A 21,569-nucleotide genomic window follows, 5' to 3' on the forward strand; every position below is an offset into this window, starting at 1 on the left:
GAGGAGGCTGAAGCTTGGGTGACCTTGGTGATCTTCAGCTTGGCACCCTGCTCTGGTAAATCTTGGCTTCCTGAGGGTTTCTGGCCCCCAAAAGCCCTGGGCATATTTCTTCGTTGCTTGTCTCGGTTGTTTTAGCAGTTGTGTCCCAGCACAGCTGGTTCCTCTGCTCGGGGCATTCGTGCTCTGAACCTAAAGCTGAGGTGCCAGAGCTGCCTATGCCCTGATCCTGGAGCAGAGGGGGAATTGTGACCCTTCCTTACGTCGCTGGGGTGAGCAGGGGCTGTCTGAGGTGGGGAAGGTAGAGATCTCCCCCCACCAGGCTGGAAGTGTGCAGTGATGCGGTTGCCGTTTTGTCCTGCCTTTACAGGGGGAGAGGTGGCTGATTTTCACGGTTGTGCCCCTTCCCTCCCAATCCGGGAGCTGATCCCTGCGGGCTGTGGGGACGTGGGGACATGGCTTGCTAGAGGGTGGGGGGAGCCGTACGACTGGGATGGGGCTGTGGAGCTTGGAAGCCCTCTGGAAATAAGCACTGCGGGCAGGATGGAGAGGATTAATTTCCAGTGAAGTGAAATTACGGGTAGAAAATTGGAACAAATAATCCACTTATTCTCAAGACCCAATAATAAAACATTGAAATCCAGATTAATGGTGTATCATTGCCATTAGATTTCTCTTGAAAAATAGTTATTTCTAGCTTTAAACCCTAGCTCTTGCTGCAGCACGTCCTCGTGTCCGTAGGACAGTGCTGTGCTCCTGTGTCTCTTGCAAGAACACAATTAAATGGCAGCCTTGTCGTTTCTTAACACCGTTCCATGAACGTGTACAGTACCAAAGCTGTTTGGGGAGGAGAGGAATGCAGTTACTGCTTTGCTGGCAGGAGGTGGGTCAAACTTGAGGGAAAGGGAATGGTCATCCTTGTGTAGATGATGCCTTGCTGTCTACAGCAGGTCCACACAAAAAAGGTGATGCAGAACAGAAGGAAGCGGGAGGGAATATGATCTGTGATTTTACTTAATGTCAGGATGAAAAAAAAAATTAGGGTAGAGCCGGGTTTGAGAGCACTTGTCTTTCAAATCCCAGAAAATAAGTGGGCAAATCCATCTGCTCCTTGGTCCCATCAGCCAGAAAGGGAGGGCAAAATTATTTGTAGTCCAAAGTAGTGCTTAGCAAACACTGTATGTGCTTATCTTTGGTTTTTGTTGGTGCTTGAGACCCGCTTTCTGGGGTTGTCCTCTCTTCTTGCCCTTTCTTATGCACCCACTTTGTGTGACAGAGATGGAGAGGTGGTCCTCAAGCTGGTGACTGGAGGAAGAACGGCTCACGGACCTGTTAACACACATTACTTGTGGGATAAGGATGCTGGAGAACAGCTGCCATTAGGAAAAAGTCTTAAGTGGCCCCACTTTCACATATGTTGCATTTATATTTGAGCTAATTGCTCATGTTCCTTTAATGGTTTCACGCTTTTATTTCTGCTGTTAACAGCCTCTGACGCCTGTAGGGAGCCTTGAGTTTGGGTGTTAATAAATGAAAATTAGGGCCCTCGTTCTCCATGGAGAAATGCTTTTGGGCGCTGTGGTAATTTCATGCCTGGAAGGAGTCATATTTGCTGGATAATTTTTGTAACTTAAACCAAGCAAATTAGCCTTGAGAAACTGTAGTTCTTAATCAGAGTATTGAACCCTATGCTCCATTAGTTGGGAACGTCGCCAGGCTCCTTGCACCAAGGGTGGACATTTGGTTTGCAAAGCAGGGAAATGGTCTCATTTTGTTAACGCTCGGGGCAGCAGCCAGCCCTGGGCTCAGGGTTCTTCATAATGCTCTGAGAACTTCGCAGGGTCAGGCACAAAGTCCCATCGCGTCAGCTGCTCTTGCAAAATGAGGCAGCTTAAACGACGCTTACCTGCCTTCTGTGCCCGCCAAAGAAATTTTTTAAAGAGTAATAAAGGACAGTTTGGATATTAATAGAGATTTGATTAATAATCCCAGGAAATGGGGTTCCAAAAGTAATGGAAGTGTGGGAAGGTGGGAAATGCCAACAGGCCCGGGTGTGTTTGTGGCTCGTGGGACTGTACCTACAGCAGAAGGTGGTTTTGCCTCAAGAAATGATTGTGTTGGGGTTTTACTTCTATGAATCTTAACTCTGCTATTTAAATATGGTGTAATCATGGAAGAGGGTGGGGGGGCATTGTGTTCCACTTAGGAAGGGTGCCACAGCCTGGAGATGTGCGTCCTTTGGGTCTGCCGTGAATGGGATTCTGGATTTTCAAAGTCCTACTGTTTCTCCTTCCAGGTGAGCTGAGACACGGCCACTGGCAAGCTCCATCGGGCCATGGCGTCCTTTAAAACGGATGATGGGTTCCAGAGCAAAGTGGTAGCACCTCATAATCTGAAGCTAGTCGGAGAGGAAGAGGAGTCTGTAACTGTAAGTATCTGCTGTGGCCAGGCAGGAGCTGTCTTAAGGCTGGAAACTCCCCCTGTGTCCCTCCGCTGCCTTCCCCTCCTGTTTGTCCTGCAGCACGGTGAAGCTGGACATCTTCTTGATGCCCTCATTCTGTTGGGGGTAGCTGTCATGATGCAGTGAGGGATGGACTGTGTGCTGGGAAAATCCAGAGTCTTGCCTGGATGTGCCACTGGAGCCCAGTTAAATGAATTTATTGGGCAGTAATATCTTCTGTCACGTGTCCATACTTGCTGCTCTGGCCATACCTGCCCTCTGGGCAGCTGGGCCCGTGCTCAAACTCTGCCTGAAGACTTAGAGATGTGCCTGGTCCCAGACAGAACAGGTTCCAAACCAGTTGTTTTATTTCATGTTGTGCGTAGAGCACAAATCCAGCCCTGCAGAGACAGCGCTGGACTCAGGGCAATTCTTCCTTCTCATCCACAAACGTCCCCTTTGCTGACTGGAGCTCACTTGACTTGGAGACGACCTTGTGCTGAGGCTCTGTCAAGGAGGTATCTCCGTATGCTTCTGTGGAGGAGTCTGTGAGGCCAGAACAGAGAGAAAACAATTGCTAATTAAAAAGAGATAAGTAAAACTTGGACCCATTCCTCTCCACCTCACTCTTGGCACAGTGGCTGCTTTTCTGCTTTCCTCCGACTCGCCCAGCAGTGACATCTCCACATGCATGTTGATTGTGAGCATCGTGCAAGGACGGAGTTAGGGGATTTCTGATAACTCCTCCCTCCTCTCTTCGAAGGTCACTGGCTCAATCCAGCAAAACTAAAGAGGAAATAAATGCCCAAAGAGCAGAAATCCCCAGACGTGTCACATCGAATCATGACGGAGAAGCTAATGGGACAGAGGCACTTGGTTAGAGCATGTGTATTCCGCTCTATATCATTAATTTACTGATGTTAAATATTTCAGCAGGTAACTTACGGGACTTCCAGGATTATCCTAGTAGCTGTGGTCACAAATTATTCATCACTGGCACTTGAACAAGAAAAGCCTTTCTGAACAAAGCCGTTTCTGTAGCTCTTGCTGATGTTTTGCATTTCAGCTGACTCCCTCTGCCTTCCTGAAGGAGATGTCTCTCACCACCGAGCAGAGGTTGGCCAGCACTCGGGAGATGAGACGGCCCTGGATTATCCAGCTCCTAGACATGAGTGAAAACTCGCATCAAAAGGTAGCCTTTTCCTGCCCTTTTCCTTGCTGTTTTGATGTGACATTTGAGGAGAGCGTGGGCTCGTGACAGGCCTCCAGCTTATCTAAATACCTTGGTGACTAGGTCCTGGTTGTCCTTTCAAACTGATGGTGGTGGAGTTACTTCTGCTGGGGGAAAGGTACAACATTTTTCCCTGGTGAGACGTTGAAGTCCTGATCTGCGCTAAGCCGATATAAATAACCTCTGCTGGAGTTCAGCTGCTGTCACTAAAACACGATGCTGGAGCAGGACGCAAGGGCATGAGCTTGCCATTTGCCATCCTCCTGCTGAAATAGCCACCTCTTGCTTTGGGGTAGTCACTGCCAAATGCTTGAGGTCGTGACTCCCTCAGTGACGGCAGCCTTTGAAGACTGTAGGCCCTATGGTAATTAGTCAATTACAGAATCGTAGAATGGTTGGGGTTGGAAGGGACCTTAAAGATTATCGGGTTCCAGCCCCCATGCCCTGGGCAGGGACACCTCCCACCAGACCAGGTTGCTCAAAGCCCCATCCAGCCTGGCCTTGAAGATTGTCAAGTTTTAACAAACCCAATTGCATTAATGCTTTGGGTTGGAACAATGTGTGGAACCCTTGTTGAGTGTTAGATTTTTGCAGGCTGCCAATATACAGGAGCAGAGGGGAGTGGATGCACTTCATCTGGACCAATGCTTACTTGGATGTACGTTTAAAGCCGCTTTTCTTACAGGACTCAGTATAACACAAGCCCAAAGGGGGTAGACCACTGAGGTAGGCTGTAGAGTGGAGAATTGCCAGCGAGAGACATGTAACAAATTGGTTAAGGATTGCTCTAGACGGCACCAGAAGGTCAGGAACGCGTCAGGCGCCTGCAGGAATAACTGGCCGTGTGCTGGAGCTGCTAGCCACGGCGTGACCGTGACTGCTCCGGACCTGCCGGTGTCTCTCGGGTGGGAATGGTGCAGCTGGGAGAGGGGGAGACAAAGCAAGGAGGAATTTTCTCAAAGTAACGCCTCTGCTCTGCAAGCACTTGCTGTTTGTGTGTATTTTCAGCTGTGCTTCTGCAGCGGTATTAAATAAAACAGCAATAATAGAATACAATAAGGGACCCATTTAAAGCTCGTGGGAAAAGGAGATACCAAGTCCAGTCTTACTCAAATTGCCCAGTAATGCTGAGAAAAGAGCTGAACCTTCTCACCATCCAGCATTCACCTCATTTGTCTTTTATCTAACGACTGGGTTACTTTGGCCTTACCTCGGCCTTACCTCCTCTGGTACTGTTCTTTTACTGGTTTCTGGGCTATATATCCAAAAAAACAATTTGGGGATGTGTAGGACTCTGCCTGTCTTGGAGTAAAGATCATCCCAAAATTGTTTCCCATGGAATCTCATGTAAGTTTTTGGGTTTTGCTTGCTCCATGAATGAGTGCTCATGGCTCTTCCAGTAAGTGCTTTGGAGCTGCGTGACCACATTAGCAGAGGGCTCTGCTTGGAGGTGTAACATTGTTGGAGAAGGAGACCTGGAGAAACATCTACCAAAAGAGCTTCTTAGCAATGTGGTCCAGAAACTTTGGGTCAGCTCAGAACGCAGATGGGTGAGTTACTGTTTCCCTGGTGTGAGCTGGACAGGCGTACTCACCCCGAGACTCTGTCACCGGAAACCAGTGTAGGACTCTCATTCCTGAACCTTTCTCCCAGCAGCTGAACCTCTCACCGCTCTGTCTTGCCTCTCCAGTTCTCAACAGTTGACCTGGAACAGAGTTTGTTTCAGCCTTTCCCCTCAGAGGTGGTGTTTCAGAGCTACGTCCCCTGCGAAGTCTATGAAGTGCCACTGATCCTGAGGAACAACGACAAGGTAAGCGCTGGGACGCGGAGGTTTAACGCTGCTGGAAGAGGGTAGCACATCTGGAATAAAGCACCTCAACACCTTGACTTTGCAAGGCGGTAGAAATCTTCCTGTGCTGGGGATTCTCCCCCTGATTTTGGCCATGCGTTGGTGGTATGTAACCCAAAGGAGCTTTCCTAGTCAGCATCCTTCCCCTTGGAAGCCGTGGATTGATGGGAACGGTGAGGGCTGTACAGTTCTTACCTGCTTTTCATGCTTTACCTCGAGCGTGCCCCGTGTCCTGGTGGCTCCTGGGTTGAGCTTGGTTTCTGGCAGGGCATCACTGCCTCTGTGCAGCTTACAGTCACAGCACAGGGGATGAGTCTTCTCCTCTTTATGCTGGAATAAGTTATAATTAGCGGCATTAGCACTCCAGGAAAGGTGTTTTGAAACAGCAGTGGAAACAGACTGATTTAGCAGAAGCAGTGGGAGGCCTTTAGGTGCCACTTCAGGCTCCTGCTAAGCTTAATTCAGTTCTGTTGAGGTTTTTCTAACATAAAGTGGCTTCCTGCTTTCCCTACGGAGGACCAGAGCACATCCAGAGTAATGCACTCTTGAAGGTCTCCACCTTTACTTGAAAAAAAACCAGAAAAAAACCAACTGTGATCACTTTGAGATTTCCCAAGAAAGTTGAGAAGGGAAAAGTTGAAAAATGTCAGCAATTTTGTTCGCTGCGAAGAGGAAAACTGAGACCTTTTGAATTTCGGCAGGGGAAACGTTTGCTGGAATGAGGCATGTGCCAAGAGCAAGCTGGTGGGAAAAGACAAGGAGGGAGGAAAAGAGCTGAGTTAGAAAGTGCCCTGGGAGGGAACATTGTAGATGCAAGGGTTTCTCTTGACACCTAACAGCAAGTGCGCTGGAAGCAGAGAAAGGTCAGAAAAAGAAAGGTGTAATTAAAGATAGTGAATAGGAAGATGTATATGTGAGAGGGGGGCAGGATGGGAAAATGGAAGGGTACACAAGAGCAGGTGAATTCACCCCCTCTCCAAATCTACCCCTTGGGGAAACCAACAGGTGGACAAAAAAAAGCTGTCGAGGCATACTGCAGGTGGAAGAAATGCAGGAGAAGCCAAAGTATATTCTGGGATAACAGGTTTTGACAGGGACATGGTTGAAAATGAAGACCCTTTGGTGAGATAGGATGCAGATGTGGTCCCTCAGTTATTCCCAGAGAGTATTGTGCCATTCCTGGTCTGGCCTTTAGCTCGGGAATGTTGGAAAGATGCAGCATGGATACCTGTGCCCAAGGGATACCATTGGTGTGGCCCACACTGGTTCTGGGCACTCTTTGTGCTGTAGGTATCCTCTTTCCTGATTAAAATGTGCCTCAGTTTCTCTCTTCCTATGGCTCTGCTTCCTTCCCACTAAGTCTTTTGGCTTCAGCTGCTCTGTTATCCATGTGGCACTTCAAAATGTTTGTCTTTGCCAAGTACCAGCCACCAGGCAAACAGTTAATTTGCTCTATTTGTGCTTCCTCAAGTGGAAAAGAACATCTGCATCAACATTTCTGCCATTCCCGGTAAAAAAAAAAAAAAAGCAAAACAAAAAAAAAAACTTGTACAGCTGCACCTTGGGATTTGTGTGCCCCGTAAAGGGGAGGCAATGTGTGAACTGCTGATTTTTTTCCAAAATGAATTAGTTTTGAAGCCAGTTAAGACCTCAACCCTGGGACAGCACCGGTGTAAAAGTAAGATCAGCTCTAAGGAAAATCCTTGGCATATTTAAGTACGCAAAGATAAGAGATGCTAATCCCAAGAGAGGTTGTTATATTCTAATTTTGCTTGCTTTTGGTAATGTCCTGGAGAAAAACAACAGTGTGCTCTGTCTCGAAGTTTTCTCACCAGTTTCCCAGGTTCTTTCTGACTTTTAGTGCATGGTAGCCTGAGGTTGTCTGCTCCATAAAAATCCAGCTAATGGCAAAGTATATTCCAAATTCATTCAAATATGGAAGTGCTTCGCTATATACTTATTGCTCTTACCTGTGGGTTCTTAAACTGCTTTTCTGTCTTCGGGCTGCTCCTCACCAGCCTCAGAGATGTTCTGGGTAGCTTTTGCTGAAGGTCTTTGCCAAGTGTGTTCATCTCCCACAGGGCTCGGTGACCAGAATCTTTGTCTGCAGGGTGAAATTGGCTCCCAGAACGTGCTCCCCCAGGGCACTGCTGGGAGCGAAGGGTGTTTGGAGAGTCCAGGAACGCCTTGGCCATGGGTTGTTGGGCTCGGGTGGGTGGTGCAGAACGGATCTCCGTTTTTGCCAAGCTTCCTGTGGGCTTGTTGTTTATCAGTGAAGCTGCCTGTCAGTCAAAAGAGACTCTGTGAGATGAGATTTGGTGCTCGGGGCTGTGCTAGAAGATGCCTGTTTGCTCTCTCTGTGCTTGTGGTGTCCCAGAGGGCAGAAACTTGCACTCAGGTGCCTGCAGGGTCTCCTGGATGTGGGCAGGAATACCCAGAAATCTAGGTTTCCTGCACTGGCAGCTGCCTGGCTACAATCACCAGGCAGCAGGAGCCTCCTGAGAGCCAAGATTGGCTTTTAATAATGAAACCACACTGTGAGTCAGTGCTGGTCGTGTACGTCAAGGCAGAAAATGCCTTTGAAGCCCATAATTGGTAGGCACAGCCTGGGGGGTCGTCTGGCTTTCCATCATTTTGGTAAGTTGACTGCTCTTGTCTCCTGCATCAGCCTTTCCTTGTAGAGTTGTGTTTCTTCCTTGCTTCTTTACAGCCCCCTTTAAATTCTCTCCTTGTTTCTGAGGTTTTGTTTTCCTATGTTCCTCCTTTTGCTCTTCTTCAGCTTGCTTTTCTTCCCAGTACAGCTACAACATCTGTGGTCTCCTCTTGCTGCTCTGCCTGCATGACTGCAAGCACTGCAGCTTGACTGCCCCACTCAAACCCAGTACGTTAGGAGTGAATATTTTCCTTGCCCCACTATAACAAATACTGCTTTGCCTTCAAAAAATACATCCCCCTTGTCAAGGTGTGACTGCACGGAGTTCTGCACGCAGAAGCAATCGGGTTCTTTGGGCTTGTTGAACATGGGGATGACTTGGTTTGGGTGTTCTCTCTCCATACTGGTGATGTCTTGCTCGCTTTGTGATTGCTTCACAGCAAGGCATTGTCCTCCTGCCTCTGGCCTAGAGCTGTTTTGCCCAGGCAGAATGGATTCCAGTCCACCCTTGTGCATTATGTGCAGGTGCCTCAAGAGCTCAAAGTGCTTTGGGAGGGTGGTTAAGGAAGGATGTCACCAGGGCATGGCCAGGTCTCTTCTCTTCTCAAGTTTCCATGAGTGGCAAAATTATAGTTTCCTGTCTTTCTTGCAGGTTCCTCGGCTGGTGAAGGTCGTCTTGGAGAGCTCACCTTATTTCAAGTTGATCAGCCCCAGTGATGTGTGCCGTAAGGTAGCACCTGGCATGCTTTCAACTTTCCGTGTCCTTTTCACCCCCGAGGAGAACAAGGTGAGATTGGAGGTCCCAAGAGGTTGGTGCCTTCAGTGGAATGTGAACATGCAGGGCTAGATTCAGAACAGGGCATCTGGTCTGGGTTTTGAGGAACTTGTCCTGGTTTCAGTGGGGTTGTGCTGGATCTAGAAGCAGGGGAAGCTCTTTCCCCATGGTGAAGATTATGCTCTCATAGGCTGGAGGCTCTTATTTGTTTCAGGCTGTTTTTATCCTTCAGCAGGGGAACACTTAATGTAATGTCTCTGGGCTTCAGGGATGAGAAGAGGCTCTGTCTGTGGTGGGGCAGCCTCTCAAGGTGTTGCTTTCTGGTATCTGTCCATTGCTGCACAATTATGGGTTTGCTCCACTTACTATAAATACAAAAGTCTGTTTAAAAGTGACCCATTATTTGGAGACCCTGAAGTTGAGTCTGATCAGAGTCAGGACCGCTACCCTTTGAAAACTGGAGTCACTTCAATGTCTATCATGTTGGACACAGCAGTGAGGCAGCGGAACGTTATCTCTGAAGCTGTCGTTTTTCTTGCAGACTGGTTATATCCCAGTGAGGTCTGTTCTAGGCTGTGGTCAGGCAGTTCTGCTGCTGGTCACATCTTGACATTGCTCTTAGCCACTGCAGCAGGGGCTGACGGGCTGGGCTGGGTGTTAAGGTGCTTTGCATCTCTCTACTCAATGGTAGGGGTTTAATTATTGTAGAAAATGCTAAAGGAATAAATAGATCCAGAGACCTTTTCTCTTTCCCAGCTGGCAGTCACTTCCCTGCCTTGCCCTGGACTGGAGGAAAGATGGTGTTGTTCCATACCCTCTATTTTCACACCTTGCAGCCGTGCTGTCCATCAGGATATTTGCCTGCCATCCAGCTATGGGTCTGGGGGAGAGGGAGCGCTGTGCACAGGGCAGGGAGCCAGCTCAGCACGGACACACCGAGCTCTAGATGTCATTAGCTCAGCGGGAGGTTGGTGTGCTGCAGATGACTTTGAGACGTAGAATCATAGAATGGTTTGGGCTGGAAGGGACCTTAAAGCCCACCCAGTCCCACCCTGTGCCCTGGGCAGGGACACCTCCCACCAGACCAGGTTGCTCCAAGCCCCCTCCAACCTGGCCTTGAAGCCCTCCAGGGATGGGGCAGCCACAGCTTCTCTGGGCAACCTGGGCCAGGCTCTCACCACCCTCACAGCAAAGAAGTTCTTCCCCAGATCCCATCTCAATCTCCCTTCTTCCAGTGTCAAACACTTCCCCTTCGTCCTATGGCTCCCCTCCCTGATCCAGAGTCCCTCCCCAGCTTTCCTGGAGCCCCTTGAGGGACTGGAAGGGGCTCTAAGGTCTCCCCGGAGCCTTCTCTTCTCCAGGCTGAACCCCCCCAACTCTCTCAGCCTGTCCTCCCAGCAGAGGGGGCTCCTTATGTCCCTGCTAATTGCATTGGAACTAGATGATCTTTAAGATCCCTCCTAACTTAAACCATTCTGATTCTTTGCATGGCTTTGTTGGAGAGTCAAGGTTAGGGGATAGCTCTGAGCCACGTTTTATTTCTGCAGCAGGCCAGAGGTCCAAGATCTCATTTGGTATAGCTTTTTTTTTTTTTTCATCTTTCACTTGCTGCTTAGATGTAGCTTAGCACTTTGTGCTATCCTCAGACAGCATGGATATAGATAACTAAAGAGGAAATGCCCTGTGGTCCCTGGCTCCCAGTGCTTGTGGAATAATCTGTTCCTTTGGAGGGGCTGAGAAATTATTTAACATCATTAATATTTAGGGTAAAAATTATGTTGGCCTAGGGCAGTTCTCCAAACTACCGAAGTGACACAAGAGCTTAATCTCACCGAGATAGGCTTTGCAGAGTACACTGGTGCCTTTAAAATGTGATTTATTAGTATTAATTAGTGTTCATTTTTGGGGTGGAAGAGGTAAATCGGTGCTCGTGAAGGGCAAAGTGCTGCTCTTCAGGTTTAGAGAGGCAGCAGAGCAACACTTGAACATCACTGCAAATAGAGGGAAAGTGAGAGAACCCCAAAGAGCACCAACGTCCACCACTTTGTCTCTTGTCTCCTCGCCCTTGAGCAGCTTCAGCGATGGTTTCTGCTGAACTGACTGTTGTGCTCCTTGCAGGGGTTGTGCAGGGCATCGGGGAGGAGCACGTGGGGGTTTGCGCAGCAGAATCGGACTTTTCGTACAGACGGAACATTTTGTCTCGTACTTGCTGGGGTGTGAGTCAGCGCAGTCTCAGAGTGCTGTGGCTCGGCTAGAAATGCATCGGGAGCGCAGTCAAGAGGCGCACGGCGCCCTTGAGAACCGCTTAGCAAAGAGCCAGGCTTGGGGAAATGGTTCTGTAAAAGCCACCTGCATTGGGCTTGCAGTTCCTCACGTGCAGAATTACAGAATTGTAGGGGCTGGAAGGGACCTCTAGAGATCATCTGGTCCAACCCCCTGCCACAGCAGGGTCACCCAGAGCAGGTTGGACAGGAACGCGTCCAGGTGGGTTTGGAATATCTCCAGAGACGGAGACTCCACACGCTCTCTGGGCAGCCTCTTCCAGGGCACTGCCACCCTCACAGGAAAGAAGTTCCTCCTCATGTTGAGATGGAATTTCCCATGTTCCAGTTTGTGCCCATTGCCCCTTGTCCTGTCCCCGGGCACCACTGAGAAGAGCCTGACCCCATCCTCTTGCCCCCTGCCCTTTAGATATTGCTCAGCATCAGTGAGATGCCCTCTCAGTCTGCCCTTCTCCAGCCCCAGGGCTCTCAGCTTTTCCTCCAGTCCCTGATCATCTTTGTAGCCTTCGCTGGAGACTCTCCAGCAGTTGCCTGTCCTTCTGGAACTGGGAGCCCAGAGCTGGACCCAGTGCTCCAGATGAGGCCTCCCTGGAGCAGAGCAGAGGGGGAGGATGACCTCCCTTGACCTGCTGGCCACGCTCTTTTTAATACCCCCCAGGATGCTATTGGCCTCCTTGGCCACCAGGGCATGTGGCTGATTCATGGGCAACTTGTTGTCCACCAGGACTCCCGGGTCTCTCTCTACAGACCTGCTGTCCAGCAGGTCAGCCCCAACCTGTACCAGTGTGAGGGGTTACTTGAACATAAGAAATTCCATCTAAACATGAGGAGGAACTTCTTTCCTGTGAGGGTGGCAGAGCCCTGGAACAGGCTGCCCAGGGACGTGGTGGAGTCCCCTTCTCTGGAGACATTCAAACCCCGCCTGGACATGTTCCTGTGGGACCTGCTCTGGGTGGACCTGCTTTGGTAGGGGGTTGGACCAGATGATCTCCAGAGGTCCCTTCCAACCCCTACAGTTCTGTGCTTCTGTTATTCCGATACCCGCCTTTTAGTTGTGGAAGGTTTATGAGCGCTGCCTTTGAGCCATCGCTGCTGCTCCACCATCCGCAGGGATTGCGGATAACCCAGAGACCTGGGATGCGGGTCCAAACCCCTCTGTCAGAGTCGGAGAGCCCTCCAGACGTGGAGTTGCTTTATGTAAATCTCTTGCTTTGAATCTCCTCTTCCCTGGAGTTCAGCCTGACTTCAGCGAAGTAATTCCTGATTCATGGGAGTGAAATTGCAGCGAAGGCCTAAATAAAAGGGCCACGTGAGTTGTCGGTGGCTGAAATGCCATGTGCCAGGCGGCCCTTTGTTGAAAAATGAACGGTTTCCCGTCGTCTCGCCGTCATTTGGGAATGTGCCACACCATTGGGCTGTCAGGGAGTAAATAAAGAGCTGACGTGTCTCCTTGTTTATTGGCACTTGCGTTATAAATACGAAATGCTAATTTTTCTGCTGGGCAACATTTCCAATTAGTTACTCCTGCTGCTTCTGATTTACGCACCGCTGTTCCGCGGCTCCGGTTGTACAGTGTGGGTGTTCTCGTGCCACCCTGTGCTCCCGGGTGTCCTTACGTTATGGTCTGGCAGCCCTTGCCTAATTGGAAACCGTTGTGGAACTGACTGGCAAATAAACAACAGACGGGAATACTTATATTTGTGTGTCCTTCGGGCTTATTAATAGATTATCTTAGAGGAAGAAGGAAGCAAGAAGCTTATAAAACCATGGCACAGCTTGCTCTGTCTTGTCCTCCTGCTCTTTTCTGCTGTAGCAATGCAATATTTTCAGGCAATACAAGTTCAGTCTGTGAGGTTTGCAAAATTCATTACCGATGCTCGGTGGAGACTGAATTAACGCTCATTGAATAATATGAAATATGACAGGACGATGAGTTATTGCATTACTGAAATTAACTCCTTTAAAATTCAGTCCAGCCCTGCTAGAGATGTTTTGTAGCACACAGAAGCCATTCCAAGTGTACTTTTAAGGAGACTCCTGGGAGGGGGGAAGGGGCAGAAGATCAAGGCAAAGGGCTCTGCGAAATGAACCTGGAGCCAAGCGACTGATTTCAAAGCCTCCTGTGAATCGGTGACTGAGGGAGGCAGGAGAAGGGGTAGCCTGTCTCATGTGGAGCTATCTTCATCCTCCACTCCTCCTCTTCTTCCTCTTCCTTCTCCTTCTCCTCCTCCTCCTCCTCCTCTCTTTTAACGGCCCTTATTTGCCAGCCTTTCTGGTCTCCTGGTTTCAGCAGGGAGTTTTCCCTGCTTGACTTACTGGTGGTACCTCGTGCTACGAGGATTTCTTCTTTGCAGTTGTCTGCTACAAGGAATTCGGTGTTTAGCATCAGTTTTGCAGTGAAACTGAGGTCTGAGTTTGCTGGCATACTGGGCAGTGAAGGTTGGTATCGCTGCAGTGGTAATTAGCGTTTGCCTGAGTTTGCAAAGAGCCTGAAATGACATCTCTGAGACGAGCAGCTGCTTTCGTTTCAGTGGGTGGTAATTCAAATGCCATTGGTGATACTTGGAAGGCCAAGTATTGGCCAACTTGTAGGTTTTTGCTTATCAAAGGGGAATAAGAGAGGAGGAACCATCGTATAATCATCTGTGTCTTCCTTGAAATTGAGAGAGGAGGTGTATGAAGGATGAAGTTGTATTTTCATGAAAATCTCTAGCCTGAAGCTGCATCTATACGTGGCATTCTTTAAAGGAGAGACATGATGCAACCCCTCTCTCACCTGGGCATGTTTATTTAGAAACCTGGATTTAAACAGTCGGCTGAGGGTTTGCAGTTGCAGAGTGAAAGATGACGTTTAAACTTGTTTCATAGCAGAGTTGGTAACGCAGGGCAGTGCTGCAGTGGAGCATCGCAGCCTTTATCTCCTCCTAAGGGAGGACCATCCAGCCTTCAAAAGCCTCAGGGACCGTGATTCATGCCACCTTCTGTCTTAGCACCCCTTTTTCCTTAGGTTCTTCCCCCCACTTTGGCGGGGTCAGAGAAGTTGGTTGAAGGGGCAGCTCATGCTGGAGACCTTTGAGCCAAGCTTTGTGTGGGAGGGGGTGTCCCAGGGCACCCCATGGAGAAGGGGCTCAGCGTGGGCACAAATGGCAAGAGGCGGCTTTTTCAAGGTCGTGGTTGTCTCTGTGAGGCCAAATCCTTGTTGCTTTTCCTTCCCGCACCTGGAGAAGTCCCTTTCCCTGTGTGTTGTGGTCCCAGTGCCCCTCACTGGCAGCGGGGCTGGGCAAGCTGCCTGGGCTTGCTTTTATAGGGGTGTGGGGGGGGATTTATTCCTCGAGCTCTTATTTCTGTTGATCCACTCGCTCCTTAGCAGTGGCAACGACTTGAAAATAATTTCCTTTTGCTTCCCTCAAATACCTCCAATTGTTGAAATGTCTTTTTCTCTTTATCCCCCTGCTGATCTGAACTGCTCGCATCCTCCTCTGTCTACCTGGCATCTGGAAGGGAGAGATAAGTAAATACGGCATGCCAAGGCTTAATAAGGCACGCAGCTTTCACCTGGATTTACAATGCCTTTGTTACAGTAGTGGGACCAAAACAACAAATAAAAAAAAAAAAAAAAGAAGAAAATAACATTCTTCATTTGCTAATGCAGTTTCTGAGGATCTAAACAGTCCGGGATGTGAAGTACCCACATAATAGGTGCTTTAAATTCACATGAGCTGCCCGTAGCTTTTATTTTAGAGGGCTTAGGCTATGAGACTGAGTACAAAATTGCTAATTCAGAAGAACCTGCTGAAGATGAAACGCTCTCCTGAAATGTGATATTCAATTCTGTAGGTCGTTTGCTGCGGTTCCCTTCCTGGCATTTTACCTTCCAAATACGAGACGCAAAAGCCCTTCTGCGGTTTCCAGTGTGAATATTTGAGAAGCCTATTAAAAAAAAAAAAAATTAAAAAATCTTCCTTTATTCTTTTTACATCTTGGATGTGACAGCGTCTGTCACTGTCACCTTAAACCCCAAGTGAGCAGGTGGTTGGTAGGGGCTGGGTGGTGGCTGTTGTGCTAAAAGCAATAGCAATGTGTCTGTGCCTCCTCCGGCTGCCTTCGGTCCCTTCCAGGCTTGGAGAGGATGAGTATGGGAGCAGGGAATCCCCAGCACGGAGGAATCTGAGCCGGTTCTGGCTGAGGGAGCTTGCTGCTGCGTGCAATTCCTAAATCAAATTGTCTGCTTGCTGCTTCGGCAATTATAAAAATATCAAGTGAGTTAAAAGCACCGAGGGGGGGAAAAAAGAGAAGAGAGGATCGGGACAGCAAGTGAATGGTAAGAGGCAGAGCTTTTATCAGCTTGTTGATAAGAAAGCTGCTGGGGATAATGGCTCCTGACCCTGCTGTGGCCGTTTTACCGCTGGTTTCAGCAGGGACAAGCGATGCTTCCTGCCCAGCGATGCCACACCATACATCTGGAGATAGATCTGCTCAACCCCACAGTAAAATGATTTTGGTGGCTTAATTCGCCTTCCTACTGCTAAATGCCAGACAGCTCGAGGGGGGGGATGAGACTGTCTGGCTCTTTTCTGAACAAGCCCATGGCTGGGAGTAGCACAGTTGAGTTTTCTCTGGTGGGGATGGCTGGGTGTCTCCTGTCTGCAGCTCCTGATGCCACCATGCCTTGTATTAGGGTTGCTAACGGGGCACCAAGCCGCTTATTCTGGAGACGTTACCGGAGGGATGTGATTAAGGCATCGGCCGTGCAACAGAGAGGAAGCAGAGCTGTCTCCTGTGTCCCCTGAGGCTGGGATGAGATGTGAAGGGAAACGGAGATGAGAAGCAGGAAGAACTCTCTAAGTCTTGGGTAGGGCTGGAATAGGCTGCTGAGAGCAGGGGTGGAATTGTTAGTGCTTTTAAGTACTTGTCAAACATCTCCAGTTTGACCAAACTCCAGTTTGGGTACAGAGCTGAGCCAGCTCTGGGGTGGGGAGGTCATGAGATAACTTTTTAAAGAGTGTATCCCCCCAGCATTGTGCCTGTAATGGGAAGGGGTGGGAAATACATGTCTACCCTACACTCGCCTGAGAGTTTAAAACAATTATAATGTCGAACTTGAGAAGTATTTCACCAGAGACTGACTAATCCTCTCGAAAATGTCCCTGAGCATCCTCTGCCAAGCTTGAAGGGGGTTGCTGCATTGCTGGGACTGGAGTTAGTGCTGTGGCACAACTGGGCTCTTAGTGGTGCCTTTAATAGTCCGCGGTGGGGATCGAAGCAGGTTCTCGTTACCCCAGTAATCCCTTGCATGAAATTACTCTGTTTTGGTGCCTCGGAATCAAGGCATCAGATAATTTTGCTGCAAAAGCAGGTAAATCGATGAGGTTGTTTCCTATTTGCAAGTTAACAGCCCTGTCCAAGTCATGCTATTGGAATGAAAGGTCGTTAAGGTAAAAAGTACTATTGCATTATTGAATGCTGCTGTTAGAGTCATAAAAAACAGCAGCTTTCCTTCTGCCGTGGGGACGGTACTGACTGCACTGTGCTGCCGTTGTTTCTTTCCCCTCAGGATTACTTCCACCAGCTCACCTGCATCACAGAGAGGGAGAAATTCATTGTGCCCATCCGAGCGATAGGTGCCCGAGCTATCCTGGACTTCCCCGACCAGCTGAACTTCTCCATCTGCCCAGTCAAGTACAGCACCCAGAGAACTCTGCTGGTTCGCAACGTCGGTAACCGGGAGGCTCGTTACTGCATCAGCACTCAGAGGTAAAGGAACTCTTTTTTTTTTTTTTTTTTGTGCAAAACACCGTGGCATGATGGTACGGTTGGTAAAGAGTGACAAAAAGGAGCCAGAACATCTGAGCTGCTGTATTGCTGCCTGGAAATTGGCAGGACACGTGGGTTTTATAGAATCATAGAATCATTCAGGTTGGAAAAGACCCTTGGGATCATCAAGTCCAACCATCAGCCCCACTCTACAAAGTTCTCCCCTACACCTTATCCCCCAACACCACATCTAAATTACTCTTAAGCACATTCAGGGATGGTGACTCAACCACCTCCCTGGGCAGCCTGTTCCAGTGTCTGACCACTCTTTCTGTGAAGAATTGTTTCCTAATGTCCAGTCTAAACCTACCCTGTTGAAGCCATTCCCTCTTGTTCTATCGCTATTTGCTTGTGAGAAGAGACCAGCACCAACCTCTCTACAATGTCCTCTCAAGTAGTTGTAGAGAGTGATGAGGTCACCCCTCAGTCTCCTCTTCCTCAAACTAAACAGTCCCAGCTCCCTCAAACATTCTTCGTACGATTTATTCTCCAGGCCCTTCACCAGCTTCGTTGCCCTCCTCTGCACCTGCTCCAGCACCTCCATATCTCTCTTGGATTGAGGTGCCCAAAACTGGACACGATACTCCAGGTGTGGCCTCACCAGTGCTGAGTACAGGGGGACAATCACCTCCCTACTTCTGCTGGTCACACTCTTTCTAATGCAAGCCAGGATGCCATTGGCTTTCTTGGCCACCTGGGCACACTGCTGGCTCATCTTCAGCCGCTTGTCAATTAGAACCCCCGGGTCCTTTTCCACCAGGCAGCTCCAGCCACACTTCCCCAAGCCTGTACCGATGCATGGGGTTGTTGTGGCCCAAGTGCAGGACCTGGCACTTGGTCTTGTTGAAGCTCATACTGTTAACGTTGGCCCATCGATCCAATCTGTCCAAGTCTCTCTGTAGAGCCTCCCTATCCTCATGCAGATCAACACTCCCGCTTAACTTGGTGTCATCTGTGAACTTACTGATGATACACTCTATGTCCTTACCAAGATCATCAATAAAGATGTTAAACAGAAATGGTCCCAGCACTGAGCCCTGAGGAACAGTGCAGTAGCTTACAGTGTCTTAAGCACGATGCACCCTTTGATAGATCTCTGCAAGCTGCAGCAGAGTTTGATACTGCAGTGATGTCTCAGAGCATCTCGCGAGACCAGTCCTGTCAGTTTGAAAGAACGAATAAAGGAAGACAACTTGACCATGTGACAAGCGGCAGCTCTAGGAGTTCAGTTCAGGTAGACCAAACAGTGTGTTAGGAAATGTCTCTGAGCTGGTGACAGAGACATTTTAGACTTTATCAGCAGCTGTGTCTATTTTAACAAGGACAATCGGAAATGGTAGATCAAAGCAATCAGTCCTGAGGCCCTGACAATAACACCGTGTAGTCCAGGAACTTTATTTTGCAGTAGGTTTGGTCTGGTTCCAAATATTTTTAAGTGCAATGAGCTCTGAAGTAGAGGCTTCAGAACGACTACAGCCCCAAACCAGAATGGTAATGAGAGCACAAGAAAAATATGCAGCACGCATCTGGTGTGCAGGTTGAAGGCCTTTTCTTCTAGAGCTTTATGTCTCCCACATTTTCTGGAGAGTGCTAGAATATGTTAGCTTGCAACCTCCTGATTGTAAGTACCTTCTGAAATGGTTACATACCACTGTTAGCCAAATACACCCGTTCTTTGGGGGGGTCACAAGCACGTGGTATTTGATTAGATTAAATGCCTGATGTGAATGGAGTTGTGGAGAGCTTGTACTGCTCCTTTTTGAAACCACATCTGCAAGGAAATCAGTTGAGTTGGCTGGTGATGAGTTGCTTGGTCCTGGAGGTCTCGGTGTAGGAGCTGAGGTCAGGAATGCAGCACAGACCTGCTGGCTGCCTTGGAGAACCTGAGTTGCCTCAACTTCTTCCCCAGGAAAACAGGACTCGCAAGAAGGCTTTTTACTTTTCTCCTGTGAAATGTGAGGCTCCAAGAGGAGCTTCCACCAAGGCCTGGCAAGGCTTCTAGGATGCTATTTAAGCAGGCGGCTGCTTTTCCCTGTGGAAGTATGTAGGCAGGAACTTGCAAATCACTGTACAATTTTCCTCTGGGATTTCCAGCTCTAGTTGTTCCTATCAAAATGAACACCCAGCAGGTCGAGGGAGGTCATCCTGCCCCTCTGCTCTGCCCTGGGGAGGCCCCATCTGGAGCACTGGGTCCAGTTCTGGGCTCCCCAGTTCCAGAAGGACAGGGAACTGCTGGAGAGGGGACAGCAGAGGGCTACAAAGATGATGAGGGGCCTGGAGCATCTCTCTGATGAGGAGAGGCTGAGGGACTTGGGTCTTTTTAGTCTGGAGAAGAGAAGACTGAGGGAGGATCTGATCAACGCTTATAAATACTTAAAGGGTGGGTGTCAGGAGGGTGGGGCCGGTCTTTTTTCAGTGGTGCCCAGGGATAGGACAAGAGGAAATGGGCACAAACTTGAATGTAAGAAGTTCCACCTAAACATGAGGAGGAACTTCTTTCCTGTGAGGGTGGCAGAGCCCTGGAAGAGGCTGCCCAGGGAGGTGGTGGAGTCTCCTTCTCTGGAGACATTCCAAACCCGCCTGGACATGTTCCTGTGCGACCTGCTCTAGGTGGACCTGCTTTGGCAGGGGTGTTGGACTAGATGACCTCCAGAGGTCCCTTCCAACCCCATGTGATTCTGTCATTCTCTAAAGTCCAGCGTCTTTTCACAATGTGCTTGGCAGCCATCCTATTGAGTGATAGAGCATATGTTAAATCCTGCTTGATATGGATTTTTAAGGGTTTCTTAACTTCAGCAATTAAATATTTCAGTCCAGACTTGCAATAAAGACAGAGGTTTTATTTCAAACTACACCAAAAAAAAGTGTAGAATTCTGAATAACTGGATTGCGTGTGTACGGACATCAAAAGCTGATATGATTTCCCTTGTCAGCTGAGGGCATCAGTCATCTCTTCCATTTCATTATGAACTTTTGAAAGCCAGTTTGAAATTTCAAACAGATGATTTAAATCTTTGAATATAAGCTGGATTTTATTCTAATTAAGTCGCCCCCACTTTCATTCAGATTTCTTTAAAATACTTGGAAGTTCCTGTGTTTCTGCTCTTTTTTTTTTTTTTTTTTCACTTAAGCATTCAGCAAAATGTCATAATGAATTCTTCATTGGGAACTTTCTTAAAGGTTGAGAGGTTGAGGTCCTCTAATGCCTGTTTGTCTACCATCTGCCTGTAGGTATATTCCCAGGTGTATAGGGAACAGGAAGAATTTGGAGAATATGTGAAATAGAATCGGGCTGATTTAGGAGATAAAATCATAGAGTAGCTTTGGTTGGAAGGGGCCTCTGGAGATCATCTGAGCAAAACCCCTGATCAAGTCGAGACCAGTGTCGAAGTTTGATTGGGTTTTCAAGTAACACAACTTGCTACTCTGGGCCTTTTTGTGTTGAGCTTTGAATGTCTTCAAGGTTCTCGTACTTCTCTGGGTCCCTGTTCTAGAGTTTGACCTCATGGTGAAAGATTTTTTTGCTAATATCTACTCAGATTTTCCATTACCACAGCTTGTGTTCATTTTCCCTTATCCTATCACTGCACAGCTGTGAAGAACCTGGCTCCATCTTCTCTCCATCTTCCTTTTACGTAGCTGTGGGCAGCACTAAGATCGTGCTTCATCTTTCCTTCTCAAGGCTGTGCAAACCCATTTATCTCAGCATGTCCTGAGCTCCAGCCCCCTAAGGTCCTCTTCTGTAGAAATGCTTTCTATGTCACCAGTGCCCAGCCTGTACTGCCAGGGGTTATTCCATCCCAAATACAGGATTTTGCGTTTTCCATCCCTGAACTGCATGAAGTTCCTATCAGCCAGTTTCTCCAGCCTATTGTGGTCCCTCTGAATAGCTGCCCAGCTCTCCGGTGTGCTGACTGCTCCCCCCAGTTTGGTGTTATCCACCAAATTTTGAGTGTTTCCCTCCTGTTGACCAGGCCAGAATGTCCCCATGCATCCTGAGACCTCAACAACCATGTTCTCCCTATGTGATGAGACCATGGCGTGCCAGGAATGGTTATTCCAGCCAGTGCTGGGGACCGCACTATGTGACATACCATCACTGCGTTGCACCAACTCTTTTCTTGCTATCTCTTGAGTGCCTCTGGACCCTCTGCCACATGTGTAAGCTTTCACAGGAATGACCAATAGTTGTGATCAATAGTTGGTTGCTTGCTTGTACTATGAGAAGTTGCTCAGATACCTGCCACTGAGCTCCCAGGTGAGCCCTGGGGTTCAGACAGCCCCAGAAGAAAAGAATTGACCTCCCAGTTGGCATGAGAATCAGAGCAATGCACTGCCCCACAGGGTAGTAGATCATTACTACCTTGACTTCAGCAAGGCTTTTGACACTGTCTCCCATAACATCCTCATTGGGAAACTAAGGAAGTGTGGGCTGAATGAGGGGACAGTGAGGTGGATTGAGAACTGGCTGTGTGACAGGACCCAAAGGGTAATGATTAATGGAGCGGGTTCAAGCTGGAGGCCTGTA

The 21,569-nt window shown here is 48.6% G+C and overlaps 1 protein-coding gene across 1 annotated transcript in view; it reads left to right on the forward strand.

Moving 5' to 3' along the window:
- Window positions 1–2,167: 2,167 nt before the first annotated feature.
- The window catches only part of HYDIN (HYDIN axonemal central pair apparatus protein), a 177,276-nt gene continuing 157,874 nt past the window's right edge, over window positions 2,168–21,569 (forward strand). The window contains exons 1-6 of the mRNA XM_074151752.1: window positions 2,168–2,177; window positions 2,304–2,425; window positions 3,504–3,629; window positions 5,359–5,478; window positions 8,823–8,957; window positions 16,782–16,981. Of these exons, the coding sequence (XP_074007853.1) occupies window positions 2,168–2,177; window positions 2,304–2,425; window positions 3,504–3,629; window positions 5,359–5,478; window positions 8,823–8,957; window positions 16,782–16,981 (713 nt within the window). The remainder of the gene's footprint in view (window positions 2,178–2,303; window positions 2,426–3,503; window positions 3,630–5,358; window positions 5,479–8,822; window positions 8,958–16,781; window positions 16,982–21,569) is intronic.

Source organism: Numenius arquata, chromosome 8, assembly GCF_964106895.1.
Source record: "Numenius arquata chromosome 8, bNumArq3.hap1.1, whole genome shotgun sequence".
In the NCBI taxonomy this organism is placed as follows: Eukaryota; Metazoa; Chordata; class Aves; order Charadriiformes; family Scolopacidae; genus Numenius; species Numenius arquata.